The sequence below is a fragment of the Canis aureus genome, chromosome X, assembly GCF_053574225.1.
Source record: "Canis aureus isolate CA01 chromosome X, VMU_Caureus_v.1.0, whole genome shotgun sequence".
In the NCBI taxonomy this organism is placed as follows: domain Eukaryota; kingdom Metazoa; phylum Chordata; class Mammalia; order Carnivora; family Canidae; genus Canis; species Canis aureus.
Genome location: NC_135649.1, coordinates 19934726 through 19960569, shown reverse-complemented (window position 1 = coordinate 19960569; position 25844 = coordinate 19934726). Strand labels below are relative to the sequence as shown.

At 40.3% G+C, this 25844-nt stretch overlaps 1 protein-coding gene across 11 annotated transcripts in view; it reads right to left on the bottom strand.

The window, feature by feature from the left end:
• Window positions 1–492: 492 nt before the first annotated feature.
• USP26 (ubiquitin specific peptidase 26) overlaps window positions 493–25844 on the bottom strand; it is a 56581-nt gene continuing 31229 nt past the window's right edge. For 8 of the 11 annotated variants that reach the window (XM_077887479.1, XM_077887474.1, XM_077887476.1 and 5 more), the window contains 2 exons: window positions 18924–18995; window positions 493–6000 (listed from right to left, as the gene is read on the bottom strand). In XM_077887479.1, the coding sequence (XP_077743605.1) occupies window positions 2958–5738 (2781 nt within the window). In that variant the 5' untranslated portion in view covers window positions 5739–6000; window positions 18924–18995 and the 3' untranslated portion in view covers window positions 493–2957. The remainder of the gene's footprint in view (window positions 6001–18923; window positions 18996–25844) is intronic. The other 3 variants (XM_077887482.1, XM_077887483.1, XM_077887485.1) reach the window with 1 other exon arrangement.

Sequence of the window (25844 nt, the reverse complement as noted above, 5' to 3'; positions counted from 1 at the left end):
CACATCCATGGATTATTTAGAAACGTGACCTGGGCATGGGGGGCACCTGGGTGGCTCAGTCACTTAAGCATCTGCTTTCAGCTCAGATGATGATCTCAAGGCCCTGGGATTGAGTCCTGCTCAGCGGGGAGTCTGCTTTGCTCTCTCCTTCTGTTGCTCCCTCCTACTTGTTTGTGCACATTCAAGTACTCTCTCTCTAACAAATAAAATCTTTAAAAATATAATAAAAACAGAAACCTGACCTGGGGGCACCTGGGTGGCTCAGTTGGTTGTGCATCCAACTCTTGATTTCTGCCCAGGTCATGATCTCAGGGTTGTGAGATCAAGTCCATGTCAGGCTTCACACTGGACATGGAGCCTGCTTAAGATTCTCTTTCCCTCTGACCCTCCCCCCCAACAAATAAATAAATACTATCTTAAAAAAAAAACCACCTGATCTGTAAATTAGAGAACTAGTTAAAATTCATTAATAAGTAACAGCTACTGAGTCACTTAAGAATTATTCTATTTTTTTATTGAAACAACAGTATAGCAGGCAAATAGTGTATACAGCACTTGGACTTTCTTCTCACAGGACAATTATGGATTCCAGCCATGCCATCTGTCCAGGAGGACAGATCTTCCCTGTCACAGATATCCCGACCCTCTTCTTCACCTTTTGACTTAGCCTGCATTCTGGAAGTGCTACGTGCTAACAAGTAGCATATTCAGGATGTCTAATACTCTACACTCCACACCACACATTTCTAAATCTCAAAACTACTGTCATCTTCATTTTCCTTTCCAAGCAAAATCAGTTTCGCTCACTCTTTACTAAAACTCTTGCTTTCATGCCTATGTGACTGAGCTCCAACTGAACTCTTCTAGAGAAGAGAATCCCAAAATTGCGAAACCAAACTGTAATTCCTCTCCTCCAAGTGTAACTCCAGCCTTATCCTTCAACCACTGCAACTGCTGAAGTACTATGCAAGTTGAACACATTTCTCATCATTGCATCTGTGGCACTTTCTTTCATGAGACTGATTAATTCCATCTAGAAAGCGCCCCTTCTCGCATCTGCCTCAGTAATCTCCAGGTCTCATTCAGACCTCCTTCTTGATACACCGTGTTGTGAACAATAGAATTCCTTAACTTTCCAATCTGGTTTTCCCTTTTGAGGGCATTTTCTAATCTTCTTACACTACTGTGTTCCAGCTTACTTCTTTAGGGATCTCTGGAATTAAAAGCATCAACAAGCTGTTGGATGAATACAACCATAACAAAAGCATACTCCATACACAAGGGGGGACACACCTGTGCTAGTAAAGGTAGAACCAAAAATTCAGTCCCTCTGTGTCCTGTGAGAGAGCCTTTTAGCATGAGTAATCTATAAGTAATATATTCCTAACAAAGGTACAAGGTGTTACAGGTTCACTGCCTCAGAGGCGAGAAAACGCTAGGTGACAGAGATGGCACCTACATACTATCAGAACTCCAAATCCCTAAATCGCATGGAGTTCCGACAGAATATGACCACCTCGGGATCCATGAGGCTTTAATCCCTGAAGCAGATCATCTCCAGGCACAAATTTTATGACACTGTATTAAACAGGCACAAGTTTTATAACATAGTATCAATAGGTGCAAGTTTTATGACATTGTACAAAATCAGTAATGAGTAAGACTTACAAATCCTACAAGGCCACTTTAAAGTGTACGCTATTTATTCCTTAAAGGAATAAAGCCAACTTTGCTAAAAGATATGGAGAAATAAAAGAAATCCAGAATTAGTCTTACAATGTTGAATGCAGAGGATTGTTCAAGGATTCAGATAAAGTCTGAATGAGACCTTTGAGGCAAAGCAAGTGTCTCTCTGAGAAGACCAGAATGACCAAGAACAGCTTGCTAGGAAACAGGAAAAAATGGGTCAGTTTCTTAAGGGCAAATAAGTTCTCCATCCTTACGGTTTGAGCTTGAAGGTTATATACTTTCATGTCCCTTTGACATTGAGGAAAAGGAAGAGTTTAAGAAACAATTTGGAGACTTGACCCAGTGTTATAGTCTCATTTGCGTATTTGCAAAGGATTCATTGAGTTACCCGCTTAATTTACTATTTATTGATAGGACCGCAGCAACTGTTTTTTTGTTTTGTTTTGTTTTTTGTTTTTTGATTGCTAGAACCTAGGCAATTGGTGTTCTTGTTTTTGTGGGTTTTTTGGTCAGGACTTCAGAAACTAACTTTTTTCATCAAATCACTGGGTATGATCAGAAAAGTGATTTCTGTGTGTGTGTGTTATGTTTTTATAAGTTTCTGAAGGAAAGGCATTCGTGAATATAAGAAACAAAAAGCATAATGAAACCCCTTTAGAAATATAAATCATTCCAATATACAACAGCAAAATCCACCAAGATATTCTGACACACTACAGTAGCTCTCCAAATTTCTCAAGCATTAGACAATCTCTATCAAATTGCTGTTCCAACCTGTCCCCACCAGAGTTTCTGTATTACTAGGTATGTGTTGGGACCTAAGAATCAAGAATCTGCATTTCTAAAGAGGTTTCTCCATGCTTCTAATGCTGCTGGTTCAAGGGCTGCATTTAAAATCCACTACACTAAAAAATAAATAAATAAATAAATAAAATAAAATAAAATAAAATAATAAAATAAAATAAAATAAAATCCACTACACTAAAAATAAAGTAAAATAAAAATAAAATAAAATCCACTGCACTAGAATATGGAGAGCACAATTGTAGTCTACTAGAAAAGAACGTTTATCAGGTGGAACTGTGGTATTGAAGTGTCTGTATTAGGGTTAGGAATGGAGATTTTTCCAAGTGTTTCTGCTTGAACTCTCGTCCTGAATGCCAACTACCTCTTCATCTTTGGCTAGAGTTCAGAGTTTTTCTTCCATGGAGGAAGTGGTAGCCAATGAGGCAATCAAGCAGATGTGTAAAACCAGGAGTCCATCCCACTTATTTCTCCTGAGGGATCTCCCCTGTTTCTGTGCTCGGAGACTGGGAGTTCTCTTCCCTTTTCAACAGCTCTTCGAATATCTCATTGTGCATGTAAAAGAAGATGTACCCGGTGCAAAGTCTGGCCTCCTGCATCAGAGCTTCTTGGATACTTGATACCTGGAGATCATTGTATGTGAACCACACTTGCCTCTCAAAGTCATAGGCATCACTGATATAATGGCCTGAATTTGGGGTCTTCCCCAGATGGCTGACAACACCAATGAGCCGATAGGCATAGCGATCATTCACCTTCGCATTTCTTTTTGATTTCTTGGCTTTAATTTCTGTCTTCTCCGTATCTAAAACTTTCTTGTTTCCAGGGTTTTTAGTGGAACACGATGCACCTTGGGAATTTACTCTGGCCTGCTGGGGACCTAGGTTTGTGGGTCTCCTGAGGTTCTGCATGTACCACTGAGCATCTGGCTTCAAAAGGATCTGAAGCAGTGCCTGCTGAAGGCCTTGTTCATAGATCCTCATTGCTTCATGCTGCTGTCTCCGTTCAGCTGCTTTTTGGAATTCTGTTTTTTTTGAAATTCTGGGTTTTTTACCTTCAAAAAAGTCTTCAAGGATCTTAGCAACACTCTCAAAATCTACAAACATGTCAGTTTTGTCGTATTTCTTTTGCTTTAGATTTTCAGATGCTTCTTGAAGACAGGCTTCAGCAAGGCGTATTTCTGGACTACTGGTGGGTTTACCATCTTTGTCATGGATCAGAGAAGGGGACACTGCTTCCAGATCCATCATTAAGCCAGCAGCAAATAGCTCTTTTTCAATGAGTGCTCCATTTCCTAAGTTCAGCAATTTGGACTCTGTTATATTCTGTTCAGAGCTTTTGCCCAGGTCCTTTTTCTGTTGTACTCTGCTGGACCCGTCATAGAAAATCTGGCATTTCTGTGGTTCAGACCCTTTGTCTGGTCCAGCATGCGGAACTGGGGAATCACTGGATGCCGAGGCCAACTTTGATGAAGCTGCTGATGGACAGATGGTGCCAGCACTCATCTTCTGAAAGAGTTTTAGGATTTGGAAGTCCCTATTATGCGCATTCTTGCTCACGGGAAAAGGTGGTTTCGTACTTTCATTACAATGAGATGATAACTTTAGATACTTGGAAATAACAACTTCCTGATCATCCTTCCTTAGCGACCAAAACTCGTTGAAGATATAACGTTTCAGGTGAACAATAAGAACCCTGGGGAGCCTACTGAATTTGTGCACTGCAACAGAACTCCTGTGCTGACATTTCTCACATCTGTACTCAAGTTCTTCTGCTCCAAAGAAGAGATCAAAGGCTGACTGAATAGACAAAGGAAGTGCTTTCATTCCCCGGGGTAGATTGATGGATAGATAATTACTCACTTCCGTCTTCAAAATTACCTGACCACATGCTTGACAAATAATAGAGCGCAGCAACTCAAACTCAAAATTAGTGATGATGGGACAAATGAGTACTCTGGTGGTAGCACTGCCAGCAAAGACCTGTTGAGCTGAATTGTCCTGCTCAGATTCAATTTTCATTTTCCAAAGTGTGTTTATTTTCCCCATGTTCTCTTTCATCTGATCCAAAAAGTGACCTAAAAACTCATGAGCATCATTTTGTATATTGCCAGAGAATATCTCTGCAACTGTTGAAATGGCCTTTTTAATATTTACAAGTAACCTCTCCTTGATTTTTATGTTATAAATATTTTTCAAAACAAACAGTTGTGCCAAGCACATCCTAAGAGCATCAAGGGGAATTTTACCCCACGGGAAATCCTGGCTGAATAAATCATCAGCAAATGATGGAATGGAAAATAAAGACTGTAAAACAGCATTCATGTAACAGGTGTTTCCCAAATTGGGGAGGCCTTGCCATAGTTTCTCTGGGTAGAAGTTGAAGGTCATCTTGAGTTTGTCCCACTCTGGGTCATCTGCATTATACCTTGGTTCCAACAGAAATGTCAAATATATTTTCTCAGAGAGCATCTGAAGAAGACTTTTGCCATCTAGGTAAGGCTCTCCAGGAGAAATGGACTTGAGTAAGGGCTCAAATTCTAATTTCTGATTCTTTTTTAAAAGTTTTAACCTCAGTTTTTTCTTCTCGTCATGACTTACATACCTCAAGGGGTTTGTCTGGGATTTCTTCTTTCTTACAGAGTTACTCTTTTTCGGTATTTTCCCACTCATCTCTGAGCCAGATGATAGCATCTTTTTCTTCTTCCCATCTCCACTCTCTGGTAAATCTTTCCAACTAAGTCTTGATGACTTTGATGTAAACAAAGGCATCTTCTGAAGGTCAGGTGTTCCACTTCCTTCTCTTGTCTCAAAAGATCCACTACCTGGCTTCTTGCACGCTCTGTGGAAGGAGTTTTTGTTAATTTCCTTTGGTGTTGTCATGCTGGCAAAGATACCTCCATCCTTAACAGGTCTCATGGATGGCTGAGTATTATTTTGATGGACTTTATCCAGGAACATCTTCAACTCTTTAGCATCTTTGGAAGATAATCTTTCAATAAACAAGAAGTTATTATTTTGGAAAGTTAAGTGCAGGTGATTTTGCTTTTTTCCATAGGATCTAAGGACCACATTTTTAATATTATTACTTAGCTGAAAAGTTAGATATTCTCCATTGGTGAAATAGACCACCAGTCTAATCTTCTTCTTTCCTTCCACTGTTTCAATGTATGCTTCTCTGGAGCTAGATATCCCCTTCTTCTTGCTCCATATTTGAACAAAACCATGTACCATTAGAGTAGCCATACTTTCTTTACAAATAAAATGCAAGTATCCTGAATTATTGACAATCTCAAAGTTCCAGTTTGTTTTGCAAGCTCACTTTTGGAGACAGCACCTAGAGATATTCCTTAGTTTTCTATAAGAAAGGTCCTGTTTCTAGTGTTGGTTTTATACTATTGCCTCTTCAGGTTCTGAATGTCCAGTTATTTAGTGATAAAACCAATACTTCAAAAGCTGTACATGATTACACGAGGGAAGAGTCTTGATTTCCAAGGCAAGGCAGCTACTGGAAAAGAAAATCAAGAAAAATTATTTAAGCTATCATAGAATGCTTGGATAGAACTCAAATTCTACTCATACACTAAACCTCCTTTCCAATACTAGATTCTATTCTGATTAATTTCCCCACTTCAACTGAAATTATTAAACACTTGAAAGACTTTAAATACATAACTGAAGAGCAAAATGAACAGTGTCTCAAGTGTAGGCATATAACGTGCTAATCTTCTTGTCATAGAATGACCCCACAGAACAATCGTAATAAGTGAGTAAGAGAGTGGAGTAGTAGGCAGCCCTCAAACCAGTAACAGGTAAATAGCTCTTAATGTCCAGAAATATACAGGACTTCATACACAGGCCACTAAATGTAAATCAACCTACCTCTTTCCAAATCCAGTTATGTTCCTTTCTTGTATGTGGCACAGTGTGAAGTCCACACATCTTACCTCATGTGGATACCTAACCTACCACTGCTTAAAGCAAGTATCAAAGAATTGGCTGTCTCCAGCTCCAACAAGCCAAGATGACCTGGTATGCTCTAAGCAATCCTGATTCTTATGAGTGTGGGGTAATTGAAAATTTGAAGCCATGTGAAGTAAGACCATAAAAAACAATTTTGAAAGTTGGTTAAAATTATGATAGAGACTAAGTTCAAGACTGTGTTTACTATGCTTTACTATTGGACAAGCAAATGCAGGTAGTATAAACAATTTTCAAGAAACAGAATATGATGAGTGGAAAGTTTCCCATGGGCTCCAATGTTGGTTTCACTGTTCCTATGGAGGCATGCCCAAAGTTTCAAGGTTCGTATAATAATCCATGCAGAGTAAAGAATGTCCCAGGATAAAAAAATAAACAAACCAATGGTTTGTGCCCTTTTGGCCATTATACCAAGGGTGGTTATTAACACACATAAATTTCTTACTAAGTCCCAATTACCGTTTTTTTTCTACCTTTCTTTTTTAAAAAGATTTTTATTTATTTATACATGAGAGACCGAGGAGAGAGACAGAGAGAGAGAGAGAGAGAGAGAGAGAGAGAGAGAGGCAAAGACACAAGCAGAGAGAGAAGCAGGCTCCATGCAGGGAGCCTGACATGGGACTAGATCCTGGGTCTCCAGGATCGGGCCCTGGGCTGAGGGCGGCGCTAAACCGCTGAGCCCCTGGGGCTGCCCTTTTTTAACTTTCTATTTCTTAATGCATCATCATATGGCTTAGAGGAAAACTGGTAATGCTTGACATGGATGAGTTATGTACTAGACAACACCATCTCCTGGATCATTAGTGCTGCCTTCGTCATACCTGTAACTATGTTTACATTCACCTATCTAAAGTAGAATCACCAGTAGATTCTCTGGGTCAACTGGGCTGAGGAGAACTTTCATGAAATTCTGTGGTATAATTGGATCACCAACCCAGGCAATGGGAAAATCACATATAACATCTTCTAGTAGGCCTTAGGTCTCATTACTCTTTTCCAGAAAATACTATCTGAACACCTTTAGAACATGTCTAGCCATCCATCGACAAGTACAAGGCATTTTCATTGAGGGTTATTTACGGGATTCTGGACAGTGAGTGTGAGATCTGTGTTCCAGAGTACATGAAATAAAGACTGTAAAGTAACCATTTTTATAATCAGTCTAACACAGTCTTTCTGATCGGCTAGAATTGCTTCCACTTTCTCCTCCAATTGATTATGTCTTATGATTATTACTGACATGAAAAGCCTGACACGCACTTCCCTCAAGCTAAATTAGGTCAATTTCTTGAAATAATCCCATCTCTCTACTCCACAGGTGCCTTGCCTACTAAAACCACGAATGAAACAGGTATTACAATAATTTAGGTGTTACCGAATTTACCCGACTCAGGTCATTTTTGGCCTGAGAACTTCACAGCCATCCATTCTGAACCTTAGTCGAAGAACTCTCCAAACAAGCTCTGAGGCTTTGCAAACACATTTCTCATGAAGGCATCCTAGCACCTTTGAATTAGTTTCAAAAAGTGATAAATCTATAACCCTAATTCTTTACATATTAACACTTCCAAACACACACTGCCTGCTTTGGAACAAGCCAGATACCTCAGGAGATGCTGCTCAGGATCCTGTAGGGCCCCTGACATCATCCTAGCTAGCAGAAGGTAAGTAAAAGCAAACAGTCAGACAGCAAATCACTGATGTAGGAAAAGAGAAGTCCCCATCAGGTTACGAGGAACGGCACCAGGACAGTGCACTAAGATCACCACAACCTACGTATAAGAAGTCAAAGTAGAACTGAAAACTTAACCTACCACTAAGTGCCCTAAAATATTACAGGAAAAGATCAATTTTTAAAAAGCCCCACCATGGGCAATTCTACTTGTCATTCTGTATCAACTGCAAATTACACATGATCAAAAAATACAGCCAAACGTCCCAGCTTCCCAAAAATGTCTTGAACATCCTATGTGAACACTCACTAAGCTTATGAGATTGTGTTCAAGGCAAGGACAAACTCTTGAGTACTAAGTAAAGAAACCACTCCCCAAACCCTAAATGTTCTAAGATGACATTAAAATTGACTTTAGGTATAGTACTAACAACCAAGACATCATCTATTGGCAATGAATGTTTCTCTCTAAAATAGAATGGATCCTCCCAATACCCATCAGTATCTGCCCATTGGTACTGAGCACTGTACATGTATGTCTAAGAAAAGACAAGGGTTAGTGATCCTCCTGATAAATATTTACCATTAGACCAAGCCGAGACCTTATTCTATGAGGTATCAGAAATCAATGTGCTGTTGCCCCCCCCACCTTACTTCTTCCATACTTAGTTCTCCACAGTACGCACCAGTGACTCCAAAGAAGTTACACTCGTAAAAAAAAAAAAAAAGTTGTATTAGTGACTAGCATCCCACTGACACCATGGTCAACTCCAGAGTATTGGGCTCACTGATAAAAGTAAACCTAAGAATTTCTTGTTCATTGTATGTAAGCTAGAGAGGCCCCTATGGCCAGTTTTGGCCACAGGGTCCACATAATCTGAAATAGCTCTCCATAACTCAAAACTAGCAAGGAAAGATCAGTTATACTTAATCACTAAAAATTAAAATTTTCTGAATAACTCAATAGGGGACCAATCTTTAAGCAAATAGGTTAGCACTTAGCACTACAAATGTTTGTATCAGAAGGCATATGCCAAAATTGATGGGAGGCTGTATTTTCTCCTACACAAATACTCTTCTTAAATCTTGTCTGTGTTATTAACTTGTTCAGCAAACCTTGTCTTTATGGATAATGCTAAAGGAAACTTCTGCTTGGTCCCTGCCCAAATTATCAAAAACTCAACATTGATGGAGAATAAGTTAGTGAGATTTTTGTTTTATTAAGTATTTATCTATCAAGCTCTATTCAGTGAAGTAGGGATTGCACTCATCCATGCACAAAAGTGCATATGCATCCAAGTGAGAGAATGATCATATTTATCATAGTGGAAATGGGGCCATAAAAACATTCAAGCACAACAGCAGATTCAAAGTTGTCTGTATTATTTATAGTTCAATGTCCTACTGTAGATGCTAAGTAAGAGTTTAACTATTTCCTCTACACACACACACACACAAAACCAAAATCTTCATATCTTCACTGTGCCTCTTTCAACCACTTGAGAGAACCTACAACCCCAGAACAACTTCCAAGCTGCATTCAAAAATTTTGCAATCCCAGTTGATCTGTATTTATCAATAATTGTTGTCTGTTCTTTCTAATGAAATAATCTAAGACCCTCATGGAATTTCTACTCTCTGCCTTCAAGAGTGCAGTTAAGAGACATCTGTTTCCAAAAATGATGTCTCCACTCATCATGCTTTGTTCACAGTTCAATGTGCGTATATTTCATTCCAAAATAAAGGCATCTTCTTTGAGCCCACTGACGAGGGAAAGTGCAGATTAGGAGCCATCTTGTTGATGGACAGCTGAGGAGTCTAACCACTGCTCATTTTCCCCAGCTAGCACATCTCAAGTTGAAATCCTCTTTGTGATTCTGCCTTGTCCCTGAAAGGCTTTTAGGGCTTCTTTGCTCATTTTTAGAAGATTTTAAACAAAAATGTATCTGTTTTCCATGTCTCCACTGAAGAGTGCTATGTGACTCCTCTATGCAGGTGAAACTGGGCTTTGGCGATAGTGATATTCCAGCTCCATTCCAAAGCTGTGAAAGCCAAAGTGTTTTTCTCTCATTTTGCCCACAGACTCAGTCCATTCCATTTGATTGGTTACCTACTAGTGGTACAACACACAAGGCTAGCTGATCTCAAAGCACGGCCAAAAACTCATAGAGCTGCACTATTCTTGTCAGATTGGAGGCATCATCTCTAGTGTCAAGAAGATGGCTATGAGGTTAAAAACTCCTGATAGAAATGTCTGCTTCATAGTTCACTTATTAATTCACTTTACATTGATCTCTTTGGTCACTGAACTTACTGAGCATCTGCTCTATGCTGCAGATTATGCTTCTTGAGTGTCTGCTTTATGCCATATATTGTGGCCAGGGCTCTCAGGGACACAAAGGATGTGAGTATTCACTGTACCTAAGCAATTTAGATTGTAAACATCATCCTGTACACATTATAATTGAAAAGGGCCTTGCTTCTGGTAGGGACAAAGGATCTGGGAAAATATCTTTTCACTGCCATTTTCTAGAGCTTAATACAAAGTCAGGGTGGGAGCAGTGTTTTGTGAAAAAGAGGATCTTCTGGAGTAGAGATTTCCCAAGCCTTCCTTCAAAGAAATTGGCCCTGGATAAAAATGCCTGCAAGTCTAAGAAGCTCAGTTAATAATTGCATATTAAGATAACTTTAGGAGGATTTATGAGGTTTTTGGTGTATTTGCCCTCTGTGTCCTGTATTTCTACTTCCCACCATTCATGCTTTCATTATTTCAAGAGCAAAAAAGCCTGAAAACCAATGAGAATACATCCTTCAAATTTTAATATGCATTTCTCATTCCCAAAGCATTCATTACAAAAGGAGAAAATGTGGAGGTATTTATAACCTGGAAGCAGAAGAATAAACCCTAGAAGGTTCTTTTGGCTCATGGTTATGAGAAAGAAACATCTTTATTGTCAGATCTTTTCCACTGACATCTTATTACACTTGTGATTGCCTATATACACTCAAGTGTATGTTTATTTCACTGAATAGGTGGTGGGGGGTGAGGTAAAGAAGGTTTGGTACAGGTGGTGGGTTTTAGTTACCATTTTATTTCATAACTTCTTAAGTTTGAAAACGTGTGGAGTGAGAGTTGCCTGGGTGGCTCAGTCAGCTAAGGATCCGACTCTTGGTTTCAACTCAGGTCATGATTTCAGGGTTGTGAAATGGAGCCCCACACTGGGTTCCACACTCAAAATGGAGTCTGCTTAAGATTCTCCCTCCCTTTGCCCCTCCCTTCCTTCTCTAAAATAAATAAATAAATCTTTTTTTAAAAAAAGAAAACATGTAGAATGAGTGAACAAAGACACATCTAGCATATGGTGAGAAATCCTGGTTACCCTAGCAAGCCTCACTAGATAGAAATGAAGGACCCATGAGTAGTGTGCTAGCCTCTGTATGCAGTAAGTAAGACAAGGCCAGACAATTACCACAGCGGTTTCTGATCATTTCTTAGTAGTCTAATAGTCCCAAGCAAGATCCCTAAAAAGCCAAACAACTCCAACTCACATTTATTTTAAACTAAACATAGATTAGTGACCACAGATAAGCCAATTTCACTATTGGGGCTGATTAAACTAACTGGAAAATGATCTTGTAAGATTCATGGGAGACTATGATGCTAAGTAGGATATACCTAATCATCACATTGAATTTTCCAAGAAAGTACAAGTAAAAAATATTCTCTCCACCAATTAGATGATGTGCATTGAATCTGGGCTTGGAAACTATGTCCACTGTACAAAGCATACTGGAAGGTGAGTAGATGAATCTGCTGGGTTTGGCAAATGGGAAGAGGGGATCCTTAAAACTCAACAGGCATTCATCTGTCCATTCAGTCCTTAAATAAATATGTATGACATACTAGCAAGCACTGTGTCAAACTCTAGGAAGAAAAAAAAAACTCATGGTCTCATAAGACTCCCATTCTAGCAGGAAGATAGAAAATGGACACACCAAAAATACATAACGGCAGTAACTCCTAAAGAAAACATAAAGGTAGGGGCACAAGGTATGCTAGTGGCAGTGGGGCCATGCTCACTGCTTTTTGAAGAGTGGTGGCAGGTGTGACTGAGGAAAATGACATAGTGCAGCAGAATTGGAAGTGAAGGAGCAAAGAGACAGATGTGGGATGCTCAATGCTCCAGGCAGGAGGGAAGAGTGAGTCCAAAGGCCTATGCGTGGGAGTGTGCTCAGCATGTTAGGAACCCAGGGTGGCCGGAGAACAGGGAAGAGATGTAAAGGGAAAGGTGGTGTGCAAGTTTTATAAAAGAGCAGAATGAATGGACTAGAACCCTTGCAGAGCAGCACAAAAGGCCAACTTAAGGCCAGTCGTCACAATTGTACAGCGAGGCCAGTCTGCAGATTTGGGTTTTTCTCCAGCTGTATTCGGCTTGTCCAGCTACCACGGTGCAGACATGCGACAGGCAGAACCTTGGATGTAATTTGGCTCTCAAGTCTGCCATTCGTGAGTCGCCACATAAAAGATATAAGGCAGCTGAAGGTGTATAGGAGGGAGGAATTACAAATATGGACCAGAGCAGGTGAAATGGGGACAGAGAAGAGACAAATGGAAAGGCCTGATCCCATGAACTACTGGGGGTGGGGCGGGGGGGGGTGGGAGCCTCAGAAGACCAAGAGTTCAGCCCTCATTTCAGACGCTGTAATTCTGCCCCCTGCTTCTAAGCAGCTGTCAACTGCTTGTAGACTTCCTCCTATTCTCTGGCCTTCCTTTCTGTTCTATTCATTCCCACCCTGGCCCCAAAGTGGGAAGTAACTAATGGGAATGTGGGGGGGAAGCTGCATGTTAGGGGTGTGAGGACGGGGTTCGAGGCAGGCACAGTCAGATTGGGGAGTGGGATTGGAGAGGGGAGCTGTCCCCTCTCTTTTTCACCCTCCCAGGTCTGGGTTAAAGGTCAGCACATCAAGAGGCATGTTGCCTCTAGAGCATTAGCAATTAAATCCTGTCATTATGTTTGGTCCCAGCTTCAGTGTGCATGGCTTTTCAAAATGATTGGATCAGGGCAGACTTTGCTCCTTTCTCTGGTTTAAAGGTGCATTTCTGCACTCAGCAAATGTCCAGGTCATTGTATAGCAGAGAAATGCCATTATTTTGCCTCTTGACATACACTGCACATAAATCTCTCCATAGGAGGCCCTGACCAAAATGGGAAGAATTCTCCAGACTAGCAAATTGTTCCCAGGAACTATTCAGGCTCTGAACCTTTTCTGAGAGAGATTTGGCAGGGCATTTTTTTTTTCTTTCATTCTCTGAGTGATTATGTTAGTGCTATTAATAAGACATAGCTGATTAGGAAAACAGCATGCAGATTATTTTCTAGAAGTTAAATATGATTTCATTAAGAAAGAGTGGTCTCTCATGAGAAACTTCATGCTTGTTATATGGAAATTATGATAAACGAGGCTTTCTGGAAATTAATTCCTTTTCCCCTACTGTAACTCTCCTAGTATTTGGCAGCCCTTTCTGTGAAGTATTGGGTCCACTTAGTTTATTCACTTACTAACCAAAATATTTATTGATACCTAGTAAGCTGTGGACAAGACCCAAAGATGAAGCAATAAACTGTCCCTGATCACAGATCAGGTGGAAGACAAATATACAAAACATGGCAGCACAAAGGAAAACATATTAAGTAAGAGAAGAATAATTTAGTTAGTGGTACCTACGAGTCCCCTTGTTTTCTTTATATATATATGTATTTTATTTTAATTCGGTTTGCTGACATATAGTATAACTGCTACCTCGGCTGCTTGTAGCAGGCATTTCCTCTGCCTGGATTCCCTAATAACTGCCCTTCTTTTTGTCTTGGTTCTGCCCTGCCTTTTAAGATCCTGCTGAGTCTTGTTTCATTCAGAAGGTGGCCAGGCCTGATTTTTCCTACCTCCAAATTCACAAAGCAGTCACTTTTTGCAAGACTTGTCACTTAGCTTGTACTACCTTGGACCGCTGCTTCTATGACCCGGCCACAAAGTCAATAGGTGGCAGGAAACAATAACTTTGTTTTCGATCCATGTGGAGTGAAGCTTGCCTTTGCCAAAGGAAATCAGAAAGCCTGACAAGCAGGAGTCCATTAGGATGGGGGTCCAAAGGATTCTAACTTTCCTTGAGACTACAGTGTCCAAAGTCTTAAAATAAGGTCTGGCTGGGCAGGAAAGGGTGAAGTGAAATGGGTTGGTACTGTTGCCGGGACAGCAAGCTGCCCAGGACAGAAGACCAGGTTAAGGGAGACAGGAGAGTGCACAGGTAGAGACCACTATCTGTCTATCAATCACACTTAAAATGCATGCACACAGGGGTGCCAGGCTGGCTCCAGTGGGAGAATGTGGAACTCTTGATCTCAGGGTTGTGAGTTCAAGCTCCATGCTGGGCGTAAAGGTTACTTAAAAAAAAAAGAATAAAAAAGGAACAACAACAAAATAAGATGCATACACACATTAAGGAGGGCACTTTTCCTGAGGAGCACCAGTGATGAATGAAGTGTTGAATCACTCTACTGTACACCTGAAATTCATATTACACTGGATGTTGACAAACTGGAATTTAAATAAAAACTTAAAAAAATAAAATGTGTACACACACACACAAAACACACAAAACCCCAAAATGCATACCCACCTTGATGAAGCAATTCTATTAAGGTTTTGTCCTAGAGGCACAACAAAAAATTTGTGGAAATGTTTTTAACAATCAGGATCTTTTAACTTACATAATTTAAAAAATTTATTTTATTGGAGCTCAATTTGCCAACATATAGCATATCACCCAGTGCTCATCCCACCAAGTGCCCCCCTCAGTGCCCGTCACTCAGTCACCCCAACTCCCCGCCCACCTCCTTTTCCACTACCCCTTGTTCGTTTCCCAGAGTTATGAGTCTCTCATGTTCTGTCATCCTCACTGATATTTCCCACTCATGTTCTCTCCTTTCCCCTTTAATCTTATATAATTTGTAAAAGAATCCATAAAATGAGAATTTTCTTCTTGCAGTATTGGCCTATGTGCAAAATTGGTAACAAGAACCACAGTATATGGGATCCCTGGGTGGCGCAGCGGTTTGGCGCCTGCCTTTGGCCCAGGGCGCGATCCTGGAGACCCGGGATCGAATCCCACGTTGGGCTCCCGGTGCATGGAGCCTGCTTCTCCCTCTGCCTGTGTCTCTGCCTCTCTCTCTCTCTCTCTCTCTGTGACTATCACAAATAAATAAAAAATTAAAAAAAAAGAACCACAGTATATAACAATTTCCATGCATGTGGAGAATTTTGATAATTATCAAAGATTACTGGAAGTAAGGAAATTCATTCATAGGGAGCACCATGACATTTCCCCTACTCCTGCCCCCAAGGCAAGTGTGGGGGTGGGGACTTAGACTGGGGAGGTATTCCCAAGAAAAACGTGTCATTGCATCTCACACCCTGGCTGCACGCTTACTGAGCAGCTAAAATGTTCAAGTCCAAGCTCCTGTACAAGAGCATGAGACACTCAGGGAAAACTTGGCACATTTACCCTGGAGGTGGGTGGAGAGTGGGAGTGAGGGTGCAAAGAAACTGGTGCCTGACTCAAACTGAAAGGTCATGACACAGGAAGAAATGGTCCCAATGACAGGGGAAGAGGAGGAGACAGTGGAATCCAGTTGCACTCCTGCTATGTGGAGATGAAATGGTACACGGTTTGATGGACTAAGTGGAGGATGACTACACCATAACCTCAGGAGGAAAATCATCTCAAAGAAGTGTTTGCCACAAAAAGGCAACCCTCCTAGAAAGAGGCTCCTGGATCCACTGTGGGAGAATAGGAAATAAGGGGAGGATCACAAAACATGAGCCAGATCCCCCTGATACTTCCCAGCATAGCCAAATTCCAGTCCCCCAGGAAGCTTGGAGGAAATCCTTTTAGGATGCTGATGGAGTGGATTCCGCTGCAGCGGCTCCACCAGGGATGTTTTTGCCCCCACATGACACAAGGGGGAGCTACAGCATCTTCCTTTCCAAGGTAAAGAGGGCAGTGATTCAAAGCATCTTTACCTTATTTAAAGGATCTGTGTGACACAGTAAGGCCTAATGAAAACTGTGTGGGAATCTGATATAGCCACTTTTGTGGGGAAAATGAACTTGAAAATTATTAAATACAACAAGTTCTAGGATGAAAATCTCTCACAATGGCTTCCAAACATCAGTCTGTCTTACCTGAGAGATCAGGTCCCTCAACAGGAGAAATGCCAAGTTGCCTTGATGTGTTCATTATGATTTTTTTAACTTGTTCTGAAATATCTCTAAGAATGGATTTCCCAAAACCTAAATTATATCTCTAACCCCTAAAAAAGTGATTCTCATTCTCTCCCTACCAAGTGCTTCCTCCTCCTGCATACCAGATCTATTTCCTCCTTGTTGCTTTAAAAAAAGAAAAGAAAAGTGTGTGTGTATGACAGCCAGCGAGATGGGGGTTGGGGGGTGGGGGGGAAGACTGATAAAGAGGAGTCCAAAATTTTAAAAAGTCAGTACTTCTAGCTATCTGGAGCTTTACAGATCCTGCTGCCAGGGTCTTTACCCTACTGTTTGACATGAAACAGGGGTTTGCTCTCAGCTTAGTCATCTTGGAAGAAAAGGAGTATACAAAGCACAAGTAAGAAAATGAGCAGCTCTGGACTTGCATCCTCGAACAATTCAACAAACCACCTCACTCCTCCCTCATTTTCCTACTGATATTTTAGTTATGTTTATGTGGTGCTAGTGGAGGCTACCCTGAAAGTAGAGAAAGCAGAAAACACAAGAAGCTTTTCTCTAAGTTGCAAGGTACATTTATTAAAAAGCATAGACAAGGAAACATGCCACCTTGCTTCAGAGGGCCCTGGACCTTCAAAAATAGGGCACTGAACCTTACCCAGTGATTGCTTCCATGCTCCCCCGCCCCCAGGACTACGGCAAAAGGGGAAAGTCTTTACTTGTCCTGAATGAACTCTTTTTTTTTTTGGTTTTTATTCAAATTTCAGTTAGCTAACATCCAGTATTATATTAGTTTCAGGTGTATGATATATGATTCAACAAATCAATACATCACCTGGTGCTTATCACAAGTACCCTTCTTACTCCCCACCACCTGTTTCCCCCATCCCCCTGCCCCCCTCCTCTCTGGTAACCACCAGTTTGTTCTCTATAGAGTCTGTTTCTTGGTTTGTCTCTCTTTTGCCCTTTGCTCATTTGTTTTGTGTCTTAAATTCCACACATTAAGAAATCATTATGTTATTTGTCTTTCTCTGATTGACTTGAGCGTTATACTCTCTAGCTCCATCCATGTCATTGCAAATGGCAAGCTTTCATTCTTTTTATGGCTGAATAATATTCCATGTGTATATATACCACTTCTTTATCCATTCATCAATCAGCAGACACTTGGGCTGCTTCTGTATCTTGGCTATTGTCGATAATGCTGCTCTAAACACAGAGGTGCATGTATCCCTTTGAATTAGTGTTTTTGTATTCTTTGGGTAAATAGCCAGTAGGGTGATTACTGGGTCGTGGGGTAGTTCTATTTTTAACTTTTTGAGGAACCTCCATACTGTCAGAGTGGCTGCACTAGTTTGCATTCCCGCCAGCAGTGCACGGGAGTTCCCTTCTGTCCACATACTCACCAACACCTGTACATGTCCTGAATGAACTCTTAAAGAAGAAAGGAAGTCATGAGTAGCCAAGCAGCAGTGGCCTTTAGTATGAAAGACCAGGTTACCATTCAACCTCTCAAAATGTATAACCAATGATCAGGGCCTAGCTCAAATGTTACCTTCCCTTGTGAATTTGCCCATCACTCTCCCAACCTAGTCATAGCCATCTTCCCTCAATTCTTGCTTCTTATGTCTGTGAACTTTAGAATACATAAGCACATGGAGGGTTGTAGGACATGTGTATTCCCCCAGTATGCAGATGCTGAAAATCAAAATTATGTACCCCACACAGTCTACTGACTACATTAACATGAGCCTACCACTCCACTATTTTCATGGATATGACTATACTATTTGAAAAGACTCTTGCCCAGGCAGATACAAATTGCAAATAGCTTCAGTGTTCATTCCAGCAACTCTTCAATGGAAAGCATCAACTGACAGTTTGTACCCTAAGACTTTTTTACCTTTTGCATCCAAATCCCTGTTCTGCCATGCCTACCTATACCCATCCCTAATCAAGTCCCCCACTCCCATTAGGACAGACTTCAAAGTATCAAGATCCCACTCTTTCCCTTCCTCTCCTAAAATACGCTTAGACTCTGTCAATATGGAGTTATCCCTTATAGTGGTGAGTGATAAACTCAGCTGGATTTTTCCTGACAGCAGGTTATTCTGGTGAAAATCTGGGGATCCAGTACTCAACATGTCCATTTGATGAATGTGAAATCAAGTCATTAATTCGTGGGGTGAAACGATGGGTTGGATTTAGGCAGGCAGAGGGCAAGTGTAAAAAGAGTTCTTACTTTGGGGTTGACTTTGAAGTCCCTGAAAGGGATTTGCATTTGATTGGTTTTTATGTCCCTATTTTCATACTTGCACTTTTATAGGTTTTACTTTACCATGGCTTTACTAGACACGTGAAAGCATATGTGACAGAGCCCATGTACCCTAGTGCCTTGGCTCAGACCTCAGTGGAACAGTTGCTTTCTTTTCTTTAGAGTCTGTATATTTCTGCTTGATACATTAAATACCTTTGGAATTTGGGGAATCACCTATGCTTACTTCTCTAAGGAGCTGCTGGACAACGGTGCAGTCTTCTGCTAGATGTGTCATTCATGATACAGGTTACAGAGACTGCAAAAAGGAAAGAAAAATAGGTTCATGACAGTAGATCAATCAGTAATACATTGTAATACTCAGTGTCTCCTGACAAAGGTGGAAATTCATGAGAATTTCCTTGGGAACTTGTAATTTCCTCATTGAAAGAGCCCATGAGTATTGGGCATTTTCTACTACAGCTATTTTCAGCAATTTCCAGTGCATTTTTCATCTGTGCCGAGGAGTGGCATCTTTAATGATTTCCACACACTAAGGGGCAGGGGTATTCCTATACAGAATCAGAAAATTTGTCTCATGAAATATTTGTCCAAGCTCCTCATTTCCAAATGAGAAAACTAAGCCCATAGATAACTTGCTCAAGAACACAAATCCCCTAGTGTTCTTTATTATTTTTTTTTCCCTAGTGTTCTTTAAATATCAGTATATACACTGTCAAACAACACAACCTCATTACTAAGCTCTAAATGCAGATTCTTTATTGATCACCTGGGTGGTATTTCTCCAAGACACAAGGAGTGTCTGTTTATGTGAAAACAAACAAAGCACAGATAGAAGGAACCAATTACCTTCTCAACCTACAGATACTTAAGCTGGTTACTTACTTAACTGGCTGAGGGCTTGAAAAACATGCACAGAGACTACAGGGACCAGGAGAATGAGTTATGGGAAAAGTTGGATTACTTTGGAATGAAAAAAACGAGGCCAATACTCAAGAATACTGAGTATGTCCTCACTAATGCACTAATGTGGGTTGCAGCCAAGTATCTGGCTTTCAGTGGTGTGGTTTTCTGATTACAAAAAGAGAGTTAGAAATGAAGGCCAGCTACCAGAGGGAGATGTGTATTCTTCTGAGATGCCAACTTTCAACTCTGGCTATAGCCACAAGGCGATTAATGATGGCTAATTGAGGCAGTACAGGCAAACCAACTTAATTTACATGAAGAAATCAAGGATGGCAGCAATAATGCAGATAAAGTGCTCATATGCGTTTTATCAGTTTCATATTTTCCATCTACTATTTCTGGAATAGCCCAGCTATGTAAATGATGACCCCCACCCCCAAATCAAATTCATGGCTACTCTTAATTACTTCTAATATTCTCTATTTTTCTAACTAATGCTTTTTCTTTTGTTCCCCTCTATCACCCAAGACTATTTACACATGCTTGAAAACAGGAGTTTCCATTTCTGTCTAGCTATTACCTAGAATCTAGGTGATACTGACCTATCTCCTCTGTTACTCTTACAACAATCTTAGCTTCTGCACTTTTCTCCTCCACTCTAGCCCTTTTCCAGGCTGAGGGTCTAAAAAGCTTTTTAAAGAGTATGCAACATTTTGTGCCTCTAGCTATTCCTCAATTCAACTCAACTGAAGCCTCAGAAGCATGTGATTTTGCCATCTGGTTTCTTAAATGGGCAATGCCTTTTAGCTGTTACAGAAAGTAAAACAGAATGAAATCTTTCATAATTTTTATTTTTCTCAACTGAGTTCTTTATGGTCATTTAGGTCCTTGCTATATTGTAATGTTAAGTGGCTCAATGCATTAGGAATTAAAACACTGCAGGATACCCAGGGTGGCATTTTTAGCTACTCATTTATACCAGAGCATAAAAGAACAGCAAAATATAGGTATAATTTTTTGAAAATAAGAAGCAATATTAAGAAAAAAGAAAAGTACAGAAAACCATGCTATTTACGTAAAAGAATAATAATATGAATTATTTGGTCTCTGTTTCACCATTGGCCAACTCTGAAAACTGGGAGCTAATCCTGTCCCTTCACTGACCCTATTTCACTTAGCACAGCACTGTGCAATAGAACTTTCTGTGGAGACAGAAAGGTACTATATCTGTGCGGTCTACTATGGTAGCTACCAGCCACATGAAGCTATTGAACACCTGAATGTCGCTAATCAAACTGAGGTCCTGGATTTTCCATTGTATTTAATTTAAATCTTAATTGCTACAAATGGCTATAGCTATAATTAGCTATCATATTGGACACAGATCTATGAAATAAGGTGATTGGAAGCATAACATAATACCTTGCCAGTTATGGGAATTCTACTGTGATATTTACTACTGTTTGGCACACACTATAGGTTGGCTGACCCCAGCCCCATCCACAACATTTCCCTTCCTGACCCTTTTTCCAAAGAGTCGAGGACATTTGACATAGCTGCCAATAGAGAGCAGTAGGAGTCTATACTGAGTTTGTGTACCTGATTTAAAAAAAGAGAGAGATAGCTGGAAAGACCAGTTTTGCCACTCAACATTCACTCCTTTCCTTTCCACCAACTGAATACAAATATGACAACTAGAATAAGGAAGCCTTCCTATCTCGTAGGTCAATAGTATGAAGATGAACTCCACAATAAAGAAGACTTATTAGTTCCAGAAAACAACAAATATGAAGATGAAATATAATCATAATTGAAGAGTGAAAAGATTCCTTAAAAACATGGTTCCTTGAAGATGTCATTGGGCCCCTGTAATACTTACCATGTTTATTTAAGCAATTGTAGTTCTGTTTTGTTTCTTGCAGTTGAAAACCCAGGACTGGGCAGCCCTGGTGGTTCAGTGGTTTAGCACCAGCTTCAGCCCAGGGCGTGATCCTGGAGACCCGGGATCGAGTCCCACATCGGGCTCCCTGCATGGAGCTTGCTTCTCCCTCTGCCTCTGTGTGTGTGTGTGTGTGTGTGTTTCTAATAAATAAATAAAATATTTTAAAAAACCAGGACTACTGGATATGGAATACCATGAGGCTTAAGTCCAAACATTGGGAGATGAAAAGTAATTTTATTTATTTTTATTTTTTATTTTTCTAAAAGTAAGCTCTATGCCCAACGTGGGACTCGAACTCATGATTCCAAATCAAGAGTCACACACTCTACTGACTGAGCCAGCCAGGTGCCCCCAAGAGGAGTAATTTTAGATTAGCTGAATTGGAACGCTAACCAGTTCAGGATGGTGGAATAAAATGGAAGATCCTGAGAACATTGATCATTAATGATCTGGAGCTACTACACAAGGAGTGAATTTATCACCAACACACTTTCTGTGATGTGAACCTGTAGTTTTGTTACGTGTAGTCAAACATGCCTCAATGCCTGAATTAGTTTTAATCATTAGTTCCATACTCATGTTGGGAAGAAGCCCAAAATAGAAATTTTGACAGCCCAAGATATTGTTGTCAGGGAAAAAAATAATTAAAATAATTAAATTACTACTTATTTAAGTCACTAGGGTCACTTCCCGTGAGTTGTTTCTTGACAATCTGTTTAAGTATTTCACATTCATGTCTGCTTTTATTATGAAATACATGGGATTTTGACAGCCAGCACTGGAGTGATAAAAAATAGAGAGATGAAATTGTAGAAATAAATGATCAGCATCAACAAGGGTAAGGCAGTGGCAAAGCATGAAGCATGTTGCAAACGCAGTTAGTATCCCCTTTGGAGAGCTTGGTGCTATGAGTCACTAGGATATGGAATTTAGTGAGTCCAACGTATGGTCCCAGAAATGAAACATGAAAAAGTGTTTTATGACAGTGGGCTGTGAGTTCAAGCAAGATTGAAGTATATAATTGGTTATACATTTAGGCAGCTCAGACAGTACACCTGGGTAGGAATGAAGATGACATTCAGATGCCATATTTGTGACCAACAATGCAGCAGGTTCAAATGTTTATAAGGTTTCAGAACCACTTGAAGAGCTGACTTAAAAATGCAGAAAAGAGAGTGAATGTGTCTGTGACTACCAAAAGGTGAAAAAAATGTAAAATTTTGATTTTTATTCTTGTTACAGACTTCACAAAATGAATTCCACAACTGGGGAAAGAAGTCCCTCCAAAGATATCACTAGAGACATCAACTTGATTGTCTTTTGGTTATTTACAGTTGGAAAAAAATGTGTGTGTGATTCTAGCCAGGGGGTTGTTTGTACAAAGATCTCCAGTAATAGGATGAAGACTGGTGTGCACATTTCGATGGCAGTGTAAGTGCTGAGCAGACTGGGAAGAGACTGCTATGGACTGCTGTTGACTGTCATAACCCATGCCCCCTGCCCTCCAAGATATGTTCAGGTGATGCACATAACCCATGTGGGGACAATCAGACCCTGAGTCTAAGTCTCTTGGAATGCAGGTGAGGACGGGAACACTGGTAACTGTCTCCTTTTGTCACATGGTGAGGGCTTTTCTGTGTCAGTAAAGAACCCAGACTCGGTGAACAAGAGAAAGTAACTCTGAGAAGTAGAATGAAAAAGAATACTAGATGTGAAACTAAGCATTACCACAGGATTTCTCAATAACATGCCATAAATTTCTGTTCTTGCTTAAAAGCTACTTTGAGCAAGGACACCTGGATGGCTCAGTTGGTTAGGAGTCTGCCTTCTGCTCCGGTCACGATCCTGGAGTCCTGGGATCAAGCTCCCTGATCAGCAGGGAGTCTGCCTCTCCCTCTCCCTTTGCCCCTTTCCCTGGCTTGTGCTTTAGCTCTCTGTCTCAAGTGAATAAATAAAACCTTTAAATAAATTTTTAAAAAGCTACTTTGAATTGCTTTTCTTTCAGACACCTTCCATTGAAAGTGACTCCACTAACATACTATGTATACAATACTTGGTTGAGAATACATAGTCATTATGCAAAGCCCATGACAGGGATATGTTAAGAAAACAGGATATTAACCATAGATATGGTATGAGCTCATGTCTTCTTTCAAATATGCATAGAAAAATTGTAGAAAGCTAATATTTTCTACTGCTGATACAAAACAGATTCATACTTGAGACAAGCCAAAAGTAAGGAGGCTTAATCCTTTAATGTGAGCATTCAGGAGCTGATCAATGTTTTTTTCTAAATGGCTCCTTTTGCCAACAGGTCACAGAACAGGAACCTCTCTGAGGTTGGTAAATGCACAGACTTAAGGACTTGGTGCTGATGAGACATAAAAGATCATTAGCCTCATAGCCAAGTTCATTAGAGGAAGACACTCAGGTCACAGAGATTTTAAAGTGTCTGCGCCCGGTCTAGAACCCAAAGCTCCTACCTAAGTACCTACCTAAGTACAGCCTCTTCTTTTCCGTCTATTCATTAAGTGAAATGAAGGAGCACAGTCAGAATGAGGAGCAGCACAAAGGTCCAAAGCACAGAGTCATGTTAGGTTCAAGGAGAGAGTTGGGGTAATAAGGTTATTCATTATTTCAGTAACTAAACTCCCCTGGATAAACTCCAAGAACTGCTTATCTTGATTTCTCTTTTCTAGTGCACAAAGTTAGAGTCTGTTCCAGGGGTTACACTTCCTACGTGCGGGCAAGAGGTTAACAGACTTCTAGAGATTCAAAAGAAGTGACTCATTCAGAGTCCTCTAGACAGCATTTAATTCTTTAACTATGGATGCAGCCACTGGGTGGGAGTGTCATTGGTCTCACAGCTCCAATTAATTTTTTCCCACCTTCCTCTTTTTCACTCACTTTACATTTTCCCTCCTGAGTTTTAATGATGCAAACAGCACCGAGGCGCCATCATCTTCAATACCTAAACTGAAATGGATTCACATAATAGTTTTACAGCACTAGGCATTCAAATCACAATTGCTGTCTGGTTTGCCTTGCTCTGTCTTAATGGCCAACAGAAAATACTCTCAGAGACCTTTATAGGAAAGCAGAGAACTTCTTAACATAATAATAGCATCTTAACAATTCACTGGAATGCATTATGGGCTTAGCTGGTTTTAAGAGTCTGTTCCTTTCCAAGCTTCTGATGCACTTTTTTTCCTTCTCACTGCCCATAATGAACCTCATTCTCTTAATTTATCATTCAAAATCTGGGTGATTTGGAAATTGAAGACCATCCATTTGGATAAATTATTTGGTGTAATAATGCTTAATGATACAACCTAAATAACCTTACCCTCGAAATCCTAGTCCGACATTCTATTATCCCATTCAACTTAGCCCACAGAATAACTGGTTCTTAGGTACTGTCATTGAACTGCAATGTTGACAATAAAATTACAGGTGTTATTTATCAGCTAAAACATCTGTTATAGCCCTAGAAGACAATCACAGGGATGGCTGCTGCTTACATGCAGATGGCTGATACTCCCAGTTTCTAAGATCATCCCAAAGTACAGTAGTTAGGTAGGGAGCTCAGGTACTAATGATATCCTTAAAAGAATGTATTTGAAAATTTCAACAGAGACCTGCTCATGAATTCTTGAAATGAAAAAATAAAAAGCTTAAAGTTTCAATGATTGATTTCACAGCCAAGTTTGCATGTACTGAAAGGAGGGGTGATATAGGAAAAATATTGCTTTTACTGAGTTTTTAAGAGAAGTGATGTGTAGCAGTCAGTGAGGCTGGGGTAAAAGGATGTAATTAATTACACACAGCACTAGTTTCTTGATCGAATGGGGGGGGCAACCCAGCTTTCAGAACGTTGCCAGTGACAGATTGGAGCTACACAGATGCAGCAGTGGCCCTCATAGTGGAAGTCATTACATTAGGTGTCAGGCAATGTAAATCACAAGCAAAGAATGAAACCCCCTAACAGACCAAGATTAGAGTCAGCTGTGGAGTTGAATTATTACATGAAATGACTTTCTGCTATTAAAACACAAAAAGACAAGCCAAATTGCCCTTTAAACAACTGTAAACAGCAAACTTCCACACAGGGAATTTCTTTAACCGTGCTTCACAAGTAGGCAATACTCTAGCTATTGCCCCCATTGATCCTCCATGGCTAGAGAGAGAAAGATGGAAGATGTCTTAGCTGGAGCTGCCATAACAAATACCATAGACTGAATGGCTTAAAAAACTGAAATTTCTTTTCTCACAGTTCCAGAAGAAGAACTTGGCTTCTGG